The sequence below is a fragment of the Rhinoderma darwinii genome, chromosome 3 (genome assembly GCF_050947455.1).
Source record: "Rhinoderma darwinii isolate aRhiDar2 chromosome 3, aRhiDar2.hap1, whole genome shotgun sequence".
NCBI lineage: Eukaryota > Metazoa > Chordata > Amphibia > Anura > Rhinodermatidae > Rhinoderma > Rhinoderma darwinii.
The window spans coordinates 287,004,518-287,016,822 of NC_134689.1; the positions used below are offsets into that span (position 1 = coordinate 287,004,518).

At 38.8% G+C, this 12,305-nt stretch overlaps 1 protein-coding gene across 3 annotated transcripts in view; it reads left to right on the forward strand.

The window, feature by feature from the left end:
* SEMA6D (semaphorin 6D) overlaps positions 1–12,305 on the forward strand; it is a 78,071-nt gene that overhangs the window by 30,605 nt on the left and 35,161 nt on the right. For all 3 annotated transcript variants that reach the window (XM_075858012.1, XM_075858013.1, XM_075858014.1), the window contains exons 2-9: positions 2,483–2,636; positions 3,552–3,663; positions 5,389–5,449; positions 5,564–5,626; positions 5,719–5,820; positions 7,696–7,786; positions 9,722–9,841; positions 10,321–10,409. In XM_075858012.1, coding sequence (XP_075714127.1) covers positions 2,528–2,636; positions 3,552–3,663; positions 5,389–5,449; positions 5,564–5,626; positions 5,719–5,820; positions 7,696–7,786; positions 9,722–9,841; positions 10,321–10,409 — 747 coding nt within the window. In that variant the 5' untranslated portion in view covers positions 2,483–2,527. The remainder of the gene's footprint in view (positions 1–2,482; positions 2,637–3,551; positions 3,664–5,388; positions 5,450–5,563; positions 5,627–5,718; positions 5,821–7,695; positions 7,787–9,721; positions 9,842–10,320; positions 10,410–12,305) is intronic.

The following is a 12,305-nucleotide window of genomic DNA, read 5'->3' on the forward strand; positions in this document are numbered from 1 at the left end:
TGGCGTCCGTGTAATATCACCTGCAGCTGCATCTGCGACTGTTTTCAGGACTGTTTCACTGGTGTCCATATAACATCATATGCAGCTGCATCTGCGACTGTTTTCAGGACTGTTTCACTGGCGTCCATGTAATATCAGCTGCATCTGCGACTGTTTTCAGGACTGTTTCACTGGTGTCCATATAACATCATATGCAGCTGCATCTGTCACTGTTTTCAGTCCTAGAATAAACCAGAGAGTCAAACAAGGTAATCGGGGGACTTGCGATTTCACTCATAAAATAAAAAGAATACCATACTCACCCCCTTCCCTGGTCTCCCCTAGCGATGCGTCCCTGCTGGTCTCTTTATATGACGTCATATTTTCCCCGAATGATCGATCCAGTCAATCACAGGCTGAAAACGACGTCCTATCAGGAGGCCGACAGGTGGGATGGCGTAGTTTTGTCCCATGTGACTGCTGCAGCCTGTGATTGGCTGCAGCAATTACATGGGACATTACGACGTCATCTGAACAGGCCGACAGGGACGCATCACTACGGGAGACCAGGTGAGGTGGTGAGTATGGTGTTGTTTTTTTTTTTATCTCCTATACTCCCCTTTTTTTTCTATTATTTGCAAAATGGCAAACCCCAAAAGTTTGGGATTTTGCTAAATCCAAAACTCTCAGGAAATTTGGACCGAATTCGACTCATCAACCGAATCGGTTTGTCCATATAACATCACATGCAGCTGCAACTGTTTTCAACTCTATGAGACTCGTAAACCTTACATGTTTGCGATGTACACAGAAAGATTTTCACAAGTATGTACATGTGCGTGTTATTGTACCAATACTTTAATAGCAAGATAAAGTGTAGTCTGCTGAATGGTTAGTAAGAAACCTGTGAATAATTGGTAATATTCCCGCATTTTAATATTTATGTCATTAGTTTGATTACTGTTGTTGTTAATGGCTGATTTGAGTTTACCTACAGAGCAGTCCATGGATTCTAGTAGTATTTATTTATACTGTTATCGGTTCATTGTGTTACCTTGTTAATGTTTCAAAAGAACTTGTTGGCTGAATATGGTTGATTCCTCCATTGAATATATTTGACAGGTTGATTGGGAACAGGGAAAAGTTTACATGGAAATGACTTTTCGTTTACATAGGGGAAAAAATATTATATTAAGTATTGTATGCGCTTTTCTGGGAAGAAATGTTACGGATCTACAAATTAGGATTAAGGAGCATTTACACCTACAAATAAAACAATTGCCAGTATATTTAAGTTCTTGAATTGTCCTCTTCTGTCATAAATTCTTAGGCTTCCTTCACACTACTGTTTGTATACATTTACCTATCTTCACTCAGAGGAAGAGAGGATCGAATGATTAAACAGAAAGCAACGGTTCCGTTGAGATCAATGGTAATTCTAACGGAACCGTTGCTTTAATCTTTCAATCCTCTTCCTCTAAAGGAAGAGAGGTAAATGTATACTAACGGTAGTGTGAACTTAGCCTTAGTTCTACATGTTTCACCTCATCTCACTATCCTCTACATTTTCCAAAAGTACAACAAGATCAAGGGCAATATTCCCACGCTCCCTAAATGGCAAATCTGCCCAGTTATGTAGTGATATAGGGTGGATAATGAATCAATGCATGACTAGAAAGATTCCCCCTCCCCCAGGAGCTGGGTGACCATAACCACAGCCATATGATCTTATCACCCAAATTTCCCAGAAATATATGCAGCTAAGGAACGCCTTCATAACTTGACAGAAGAGTAAAACTCAAGAACTTATATTAAGGCTTCGTTCACATCTGCCTTGGTTCCGTCTGAGCTTTCTATCAGGAGAACCCATGAACGGAATCCAAACTGAAACAAACGGAAACCACAGGTTTCCGTTTGCATCACCATTGATTTCAATGGTGACGGATCCGGTGCAAATGGTTTCCGTTTGTCACCATTGTTCAGGGGTTCCATCAAAATGACGGAACCCTAGTCCATGTGAACGAAGCCTTAAGTCGTGATTTGCATTTACTTTTAATATGTATATATATATTGCCTAGTACATGTAGATATTGTATTTGTCTACCTTAATTGAGTATACAGTAACTGAGGAAATCACTCATGTCAGTGACTATTTAGACTATTTAAGTCAGTGACTTGGAAATCAATGAAATGATATATGAGCTGAAATCAGTTTCATCAGATAATAAAATGATAACGTACTATGATATGTAGCACCACCTGCATTAGGAAGACTTATAATGGTAGGTCTTTATAGCTTAGACTATATGATGAAATATACTGTATATGATAAGTGATATGATATAATTATGTATGAATGAACAGATGCGTCATTTTATATTTGTATTCAATATAAAGTTGCATCTTGTACATCATATTGAAATGGGGCACGGCTGCAATTTTTTAGACTTTTTTTTTTTTTTTTAATCAATGAAAAAAATAAGTTTATTTGTATTTGTTATAGGTAAAACCCTGTTATCAAAAGGTGGACTCGTCCATTTCATGAACCATGACGCTGCGTGTGCTTCATGCTGGCATGGTGCTGGTTATGGTGTCATTGGTCTATGCAGTTAGTTTCCCTGAAGACGACGAGCCTGTCAACATTGTAGATTATCACTGTAAGTATTTTTTGTGTTTATTGTGGATGTAGCAAAGTGCATGAACTATGAACTCTTCTAGATTTTTTGTTGAGGGCTGAAAACATGTTTAAATCTACAGAGATCTCATGGTGGAAACCAAAGTGTGAGGAAGATACCCCCTAACCCTAGTAATTCCATTAGTATCTAGTGAATAAATGAGTAAGATGGGAGTAAGTAATACTTAGTGGTCCTGTGAGATGTAAAAAGGATCAAATCTTTACCGGTGGATACAAATAGCCAGAGAAACATACTTAATGTCTAGTAGATTTTGTTATATTTAGTATAATAAAGGGACAGTAAGGTTAAACATAAATACATAAATTAGTCATTTTAGTTATTATACACCTGTCCTACATTACCATCCAAAGAGTGGGGACAAAAGTCTATATAATATATATCCTATATATATTACAAATAGGAATGTTTCTACTTTTCTTTTTTTTCGTTACTTTCTAGCTTTAGTCTCCCTTAAAATGAGTCAATATTTTAGCATATTCTTATATGATAATAATTGTGTTCTGAATCTCCCAGAAGGTTTCATTTTGCAGGTTTCCAATCCATTTAGTGATTTGCGCAGAATTGTATAGCACAAACTTAATTTATCCTAATTCTCTCCCGTATGTTGTAGACTGCCTTTCCTGGAGAACATGGCCGTCCAGGAGAACATGTTACAATGTAGCTCCATATAATGTACTCTGTGGTTGTATTTTGAAGGAGTAATTTGAAAGGGAAGGAAGTCACATTTGCTGACAATGGTCATATATTATTCAAGATGCTGCAACGGGGATTTAGCTTAAACCCTTCTACACCTAGTATATACAGCTAATCAATTCTGTATATTGATTCTTTAGCCGTGTAATCCAGAGTGATGGTGTATCCCATTTTAACTTGCAGATTCAAGGCAATATCCAGTATTTAGAGGACGCCCTTCAGGCAATGAATCACAGCACAGCTTGGACTTTCAACTCATGTTAAAAATTCGAGACACACTTTATGTTGCTGGAAGGTAATTTTCTTTAATCTGTTTCTATGAATTGGATTTGTATTCTATTTTCAGTTCTGTAGTCATTTTTGAACCTCACAGAAAAGCTTCTATTTAGGAAATAAAAATAGTCATCTATATTAGTATATTATGTTTCATGCTTAGAAAGGAATAGAACAGAAATAAAAAGCAGCCAAGTCACATGGAGCCTTCATATGACTGAGTTTAACAATCCAACGCATGATTTCCAAGTAAAAAGATTTGATTTCATAATGCAGACTTCTAACTACAAACTGCATTAAAGGGGTTGTCTCATCCAGGCAACCTCTTTTTATATGATCTGTTGGGGAACATGGATGTCATATTGGGGTCATCCACTTAGAACACTATTCTATTAAACAGAGTGCAGAGTCGCTAACAAAGAGTTGCTCTTGCTCTGGCGGACCTGGCCGGTCTGTTCATTGTGGCTGGCCACAGATTTTCTTGGTGACAATAGCTGGTCATCGGAGGTTTCTGTAGCCAATCCCACGGCCGGTGTTAATCTGAATAGGGGTTGTCTTTATGGGACAAACCCTCTAATATATTATGAAACCTCTCCATTTTGGATTTGATTTTTATCATTTTCTACCTTAGTTTTTATTGAAGACATTCTAAGGAAACATTCAACTACAGAGAAGTATAAAGTCAGAATGCAAAATTGAAAATAAAAATATAATAATAAAAGTTACAATTTAGGAAGTCATCTGTAATTAATACTGGTATAAAAAAACAAAAACATTAATACATAGCATACTTAAAGAGACACTGTCACCAGTTTTTAAATTTCCTATCTCCTAACTAATCTAATAGGCGCTATGATGCTGATAACTACAGTGTGATTTGTTATAAAAAAAAAACATTTATTATTTGCAAAGTTATGAGCATTTTTCTAAATATGTAAATTAGCCTTTATTAGACAACTGGGAGGTAAAAACATTGATTCTCTTGAGGTGGAGCTACCTCACAGCCCCTGACACTGTCCTATCCGCATGAAGCTGCTTCACACAGTATGAGAGGCTGAGGCTGGAGGGAAGGGGGGATCACTTCAAACAGCCATATCTCGGGATCGGAGTTCTATCTGTGACACAACCGGAGATATCGCCAGTTGAAAACACAATTGGGAACGGAAGCTGTATACTATATGATCACGTGTTGCTGGGCAGGGAAACTTAACCATACTGTATCCCACTGAAAATAGCTGGTTGCTCACTATTCTGCTGGTCGCAATAATTACATTATTTGAAACACAATTCAAATCATATTTCAAGCTTGATGGGTTTAGAAATATGTTTTGGTTAAGTTGGAAATGTCATGATTGAGTATCATTGCAAGACCCAGTCACTCTTACCTTTATAAAAACATCGATCTCAAGAAATACGATAAACGAAAGCTCTCTACAGACGGATGGATCGTGCAACAACTGCCTGGTAAAACATGCATACCCCGGATCTTAGAAAACATGTGGAAAGAAGGTTAGGCTGCTTTGTCACAAGAAGAAAGCATATGAAAGTAATACTCTTACTAAAGAAGGGAAAATGTAATCCGGCAATAACCTTCTTTCCACAGACAAAGAAATTCAGTAGGGCTGCCGAACATGTGTATTGTCTGACAAGGGCCTTGAAAATACATTTGTCATGCCACGCATGAATAACTCTAAGGCCAGCACTTTTCTCCATTTCCTAAAGAGGCTTCATTCTTTATCTTCTACAGAGATCAAGTTTATGCCGTAAATTTAAATGAGGTGCACAAGACCGAAGTAACACCAAGCAGGGTAAGCGAACATACTCCACAAGTGTCATCAAAAAGTCTCTGACTTTTAAAGGGTAAACAAAAAAAAGAAATTGTCATTCACGTTCTTTTTTGTTTGCTGATTTTGTTCCTTCAGAAGTTGACATGGAGATCGGGTCAAGCAGACCGAAAGAATTGTGCAATGAAAGGCAAACACAAGGTATTTCTGGACTCTTGAAGGCTCCACATCAAAAGATGACGTTGATAGAGAAAAGCTTTTGATTTCTAATGTTTCATGTATTTGTGATTCAGGATGAATGCCATAACTACATAAAGGTTTTTGTTCCACGAAATGATGAGATGGTCTTTGTCTGTGGCACAAATGCTTTCAATCCCATGTGTAGATACTACAGGGTAAGTAAATCTTTAGGTACTCTGATGCAAATCCGTTTAATCTTTTTACCTTACATTCAGACAAATAATAGAACATATATTGCATCTGACTGATATAGCCATGGACACAACAGGCTTAAAGAGGCTCTGTCACCAGATTTTGCAACCCCTATCTGCTATTGCAGCAGATCGGCGCTGCAATGTAGATTACAGTAACGTTTTTATTTTTAAAAAACGAGCATTTTTGGCCAAGTTATGACCATTTTCGTATTTATGCAAATGAGGCTTGCAAAAGTACAACTGGGCGTGTTGAAAAGTAAAAGTACAACTGGGCGTGTATTATGTGCGTACATCGGGGCGTGTTTACTACTTTTACTAGCTGGGCGTTGTGTATAGAAGTGTCATCCACTTCTCTTCACAACGCCCAGCTTCTGGCAGTGCAGACACAGCCGTGTTCTCCAGAGATCACGCTGTGTCGTCACTCACAGGTCCTGCATCGTGTCAGACGAGCGAGGACACATCGACACCAGAGGCTACAGATGATTCTGCAGCAGCATCGGCGTTTGCAGGTAAGTCGATGTAGCTACTTACCTGCAAATGCTGATGCTGCTGCAGAATCAACTGTAGCCTCTGGTGCCGACACGATGCAGGACCTGTGAGTGACGTCACAGATCTGCACTGCCAGAAGCTGGGCGTTCTGAAGAGAAGTGGATGATACTTCTCATCAGAACGCCCAGCTAGTAAAAGTAGTAAACACGCCCCGATGTACACACATAATACACGCCCACTTGTACTTTTACTTTTCAACACGCCCACTTGGACTTTTGCAAGCCTCATTTGCATAAATACGAAAATGGTCATAACTTGGCCAAAAATGCTCGTTTTTTAAAAATAAAAACGTTACTGTAATCTACATTGCAGCGCCGATCTGCTGCAATAGCAGATATGGGCTGCAAAATCTGGTGACAGAGCCTCTTTAAGGCACTATTAGACCGGCGGATTCTGGCCGGTGCAGAGGGCAACGATCAACGAGACATCGTTGATCGGCGTTCATTTACTCCCGTCACATGGAGCTATGGATGGGGACGAGCGGTCGTTACTCTGACCGCTCGTCCCCATCCATTATTATCATGTCGGCAGCGCGTCTCCCTGTATACACAGGGAGATGTGCTGACGACAACGATAATATTTTACTTTTTTAAAACCATACCATCAGCTTTTGCTCATTCATCTGCTGATCGTTGCCCCGTTGCAATTATCGTCAACGGGCGTTCTATGAACACTTGTCTGCCCGATAATCGCCCAGTGTAAAAGGCCCTTTAGCTATGTTTTTAACTATAGACTGTTCATCTAGTAGTGGTAAAAATCAACCAGTTCTTAAAATCAGTGGTGAAGCGTCTCCAAGATTTCTACTTGATCTTGACTTACTTTAAATATACCAAACCTTGATGAATGAAAACATTTATAGACATGTCACTTTTCATTTTTAGAAATAAAGAGTGAATCAGCATATTTTAACTACTCAACAAACAATATTAGACATGTGATATTATGTTTGTTATTACATTCTTATTTTAATAGACATGTCATGCATGCTACTGAGGATAAAAGCTCTAAATAGGTGGATTGACCTATTGCTTGAACCGTGAAGAGCCAAATATACACATGATTATCTGATAAGAGCGGCAGGGGGTTGTTCGGTACTTAAAATGTAAAATTCATCACTTGTAAATGATCATTTGGTTTTCCTTCATCATTGGCACTCTAAATGTGCAACAAAGATATCTATAAATTCATCAATTTCATCAAGGTTATGTATAAATAAAATAAAGCTGAAGTGCAGTGATACCTTATACAGGGTTTTATTGCTGAATTATATGTCTTGTACTTTTGTAGCTAAGCTCTTTGGAATATGACGGGGAAGAAATCAGTGGCTTGGCCAGATGCCCATTTGACGCCAGACAAACCAATGTAGCCCTCTTTGCTGGTAAAACATTTGCTGACATTATTCAGTTTGTAGAACTAATTGCATTATAATTGTTAGGAAGAAGAAACAAACACACGTTTGTTTGAGACCAATTTATTATATTTTAAAGAGGCTCTGTCACCACATTATAAGTGGCCTATATTGTACATGATGTGATCGGCGCTGTAATGTAGATTACAGCAGAGTTTTTTATTTAGAAAAACTATCATTTTTGACGGAGTTATGACCTATTTTAGATTTATGCTAATGCGTTTCTTAATGGACAACTGGGCGTGTTTTTACTTTTTGACCAAGTGGGCGTTGTGGAGAGAAGTTTATGACGCTGACCAATCAGCGTCATACACTTCTCTCCATTCATTTACACAGCACATAGTGATCTTACTACTGTAGATCACTATGTGCAGCCACATACACACACATTAACCTTACTGACATGTCTTGAGAGTGAATAGACATCACTACCAGCCAGGATGTGATGTCTATTCAGAATCCTGACACTTTGCTAACGTTTGTGTGGAATTTACAGCACAGCAAGCATACTCTCGCGAGATTACGCTGTAAACTGTCTTTTAAAACAAGATTACGCTTGCTGTGCTTTAAATTTTACACAAACGTTACCGAAGTGTCAGGATTCTGAATAGACATCACGCCCTGGCTGGTAGTGATGTCTATTCACTATCAGGACACTTCAGTAACGTTAATGTGTGAGTAAGTGACTGCACATAGTGATCTAGTAAGATTACTATGTGCTGTGTAAATGAATGGAGAGAAGTGTATGACGCTGATTGGTCACTGATTGGTCAGCGTCATACACTTCTCTCCACCACGCTCACTTGGCCAAAAAGTAAAACAAGCCCAGTTGTCCATTGAGAAACTCATTAGCATAAAGCCAAAATAGGTCATAACTCCGTTAAAAATGATAGTTTTTCTAAATAAAAAACAATGTTGTAATCTACATTACAGCGCCGATCACATCATGTAGAAGATAGGGCACTTATAATGTGGTGACAGAGACTCTTTAAATAAGGTGGATGTGTAACTGATAGACATTATTATTAATAATAATTATTATATCACAACTTTAGACCGCACAAAAGATTATATTGTGTTTTTTGTAATGTTATTTATACTTATATATAACTATAGATGTAGACTGTACTATACCTGCATAGTTCTAGTGCATCACATGAAATATAGTGTCAACCACCGGTCTTATGGGCAAGATTTAAGTGCACTGTTGACTGCATTGTAGACTCTCTGCATCCCACAAACATGACCTGGCTATCTCACTAGTTCCATATCTGTGTATACAAATATATAACAGGGATGAGCAAAGGCTTGGCTGTTCCTGAACATACCGGAGAATAGTGACCGAAAGCTCCTCTTTCCAAGAAATTCTAAAGCACCCAAAGGATGAACTGGATCAGTACAGAAGGCACATAGGATTCCTTAGTGATTCGGAAATATTTTTAACTGAATTAGTCTGTTGTCCTTCTACTACACATATAGCTGTTCCAGTATTTTAATGACATCATGGTCTTAACTATTGCTATGACTGTATTCTTTTTGCTACTAAGACATTGTAGCTTTGTTATTTTAAAGATTTTAGAATGGCGGGTACTGACAAATACAGATGTTATGTTTATTCCACTGCCGGCCTTCCTCATTTTTGTTCCTGGCACCTTTATAGTGCAGTCATTTTTTTATAGCAGACAACTATGGCCAGATATCTCAATACATAGTGTATATAACATAGCCTGAGCATTAGTTTAAATTCTGCTGTTTTCTGTGATGTCCAAGGTGTTATGTGCTTTACGTCGTTGCAGTATCCATGCATACATAGCCTATTTGTTTGAAAATACCTCTAAATTACTGTGTGTGTATTATCATGTTTGTAGTTGGTCATATGATGAGAAACTTTTCTTTGTCGCTTAGATGGGAAGTTATACTCTGCCACCATGGCGGACTTCCAAGCCAGTGATGCTGTAATCTATCGGAGCATGGGGGATGGATTTGCTCTGAGGACAATTAAATATGACTCCAAGTGGCTAAAAGGTACTTGAAACCAAGCTTTTATTAATAATGACAAAGAGATCAGGCACCTACTTGATATGGGAATGAAGCGTAACACAGTTTAATAGTATTTCTCAGAAATATGATGCATATTAAGTACCTTGGACCCTTTTAGGCTTGACACAGCTATATGATGAAGCTAAATCTTGCATGCTGATACATCAAGGTCTTTACTCCAAATGCATCTTTTCCCCCTTTGCAAAATAGTTTATGATTGATTCTGCAGTAAAAAAAAAAAAAAAACTTAACTGTAATATAAATCCTTTGAGGCCCTTTTACACTCCATTAGACAACATTAAAGACTGGAAGATCAATTAAGTGTGAATCCCCTCGTATATATGCATCAAGTCAGGGATCTGTGAGCTCAGCGCGCTCGCATTTTAGTTTATACATTCAAGATGTGTTTTGTGTATCCTATGCAATTTAACTGATATACGTTTCCTGTCCTACTGACTTTCCAGAGCCACATTTTCTGCATGCAATAGAGTATGGCAACTACATCTACTTCTTTTTCCGAGAGATCGCAGTGGAGCATAATAATTTAGGCAAGGTAAGTGCAGATTTGGGGGTGTTCCAAGTTCTAGTGTTTACCATGGTACTAGCAAAGATGAGCAGTCCAAGTTCACAAACGTGGCATAACATTTTGAGCAAGTCAGTGCTTGATAAATCTCTCTGCTATTATAAAATTATCCATTAGCCTTGGGGCTTTTCATTTTCTTTGGCTTCTTAACCGCAATCTATTACTGAGATATTTGCTTCACTCTTTTCTTTAATTAATCTTCAAAGACGGACTTTACATGACCTAGAAAACGAATGTATCTAACGCTGCCTAGGTGTGTTATCGTTTCTTCAAAATGTGCAGAAAATAATACATGGCTTTATCCAAGACCAAAATGGCTGGCAAATTCCTGCATGACCCTGATTAGAAAATCACTTTATTTCTTGGCAAGGATTAAATGCATAAATATGTTTATATTTCAACAGAGGTTCTATTGTGCCTCCCAAATGTTAAATATTTAAATGACACAAATGCAGTTTATGATATTTGGCTACATTATAGACACTCCACTGTAAATTATTAAACCATTTACGCATGGTTAATTAAAGACTTCACAAAAGGTGGGGAATCCGTGGGAATGTTATGGGCTTTGCTCAGTGGTGCATTAAAATGGACATCAGGCTGCAGTTAAATACTGTCTGCTTTCTTTCAAGTACTTAATTCAGACAGACTAGAGCTTGCTGAAAGCCTACGTGTACAGAAATGTGTGATGCAAGGAGAAGGGAGTTGTATAGAATCTACATCTCGATTTGAATAACGGCACCACTTGCTTTATTATATTGTGTTTTATGAGTGTGTACCATGTTTAGAAGTAGGCAGGGGCAGAACACTCTGTGGTCATCCTGTTTATAAGACTGTTTACAGCAGCAGGGGAGAGGTGTACTGATCTTGTCAGGAGGCAGTGACCTTTCTACTTGTGATATTTTCTTAGTAATAACAGGGAACCACATGGCAGAGGCAGTATGGATAGGTCCAAAGCCCAGCCTTAAAGAAGCTCTGTCACCAGATTTTGCAACCCCTATCTGCTATTGCAGCAGATAGGCGCTGCAATGTAGATTACAGTAACGTTTTTATTTTTAAAAAACGAGCATTTTTGGCCAAGTTATGACCATTTTTGTAGTTATGCAAATGAGGCTTGCAAAAGTCCAAGTGGGTGTGTTTAAAAGTAAAAGTCCAACTGGGCGTGTATTAGGTGCGTACATCGGGGCGTTTTTAATACTTTTACTAGCTGGGCGTTCTGATGAGAAGTATCATCCACTTCTCTTCAGAACGCCCAGCTTCTGGCAGTGCAGACACAGCGTGTTCTCGAGAGATCACGCTGTGACGTCACTCACAGGTCCTGCATCGTGTCAGACGAGCGAGGACACCGGCACCAGAGGCTTCAGTTGATTCTGCAGCAGCATCGGCGTTAGCAGGTAAGTCGATGTAGCTACTTACCTGCAAACGCTGATGCTGCTGCAGAATCAACTGTAGCCTCTGGTGCCGGTGTCCTCGCTCGTCTGACACGATGCAGGACCTGTGAGTGACGACACAGCGTGATCTCTCGAGAACACGCTGTGTCTGCACTGACAGAAGCGGGGCGTTCTGAAGAGAAGTGGATGATACTTCTCATCAGAGCGCCCAGCTAGTAAAAGTATTAAAAACGCCCCGATGTACACACCTAATACACGCCCAGTTGGACTTTTACTTTTAAACCCACCCACTTGGACTTTTGCAAGCCTCATTTGCATAACTACAAAAATGGTCATAACTTGGCCAAAAATGCTCGTTTTTTAAAAATAAAAACGTTACTGTAATCTACATTGCAGCGCCTATCTGCTGCAATAGCAGATAGGGGTTGCAAAATCTGGTGACAGAGCCTCTTTAACACAGGAGGTAGATTGGAAT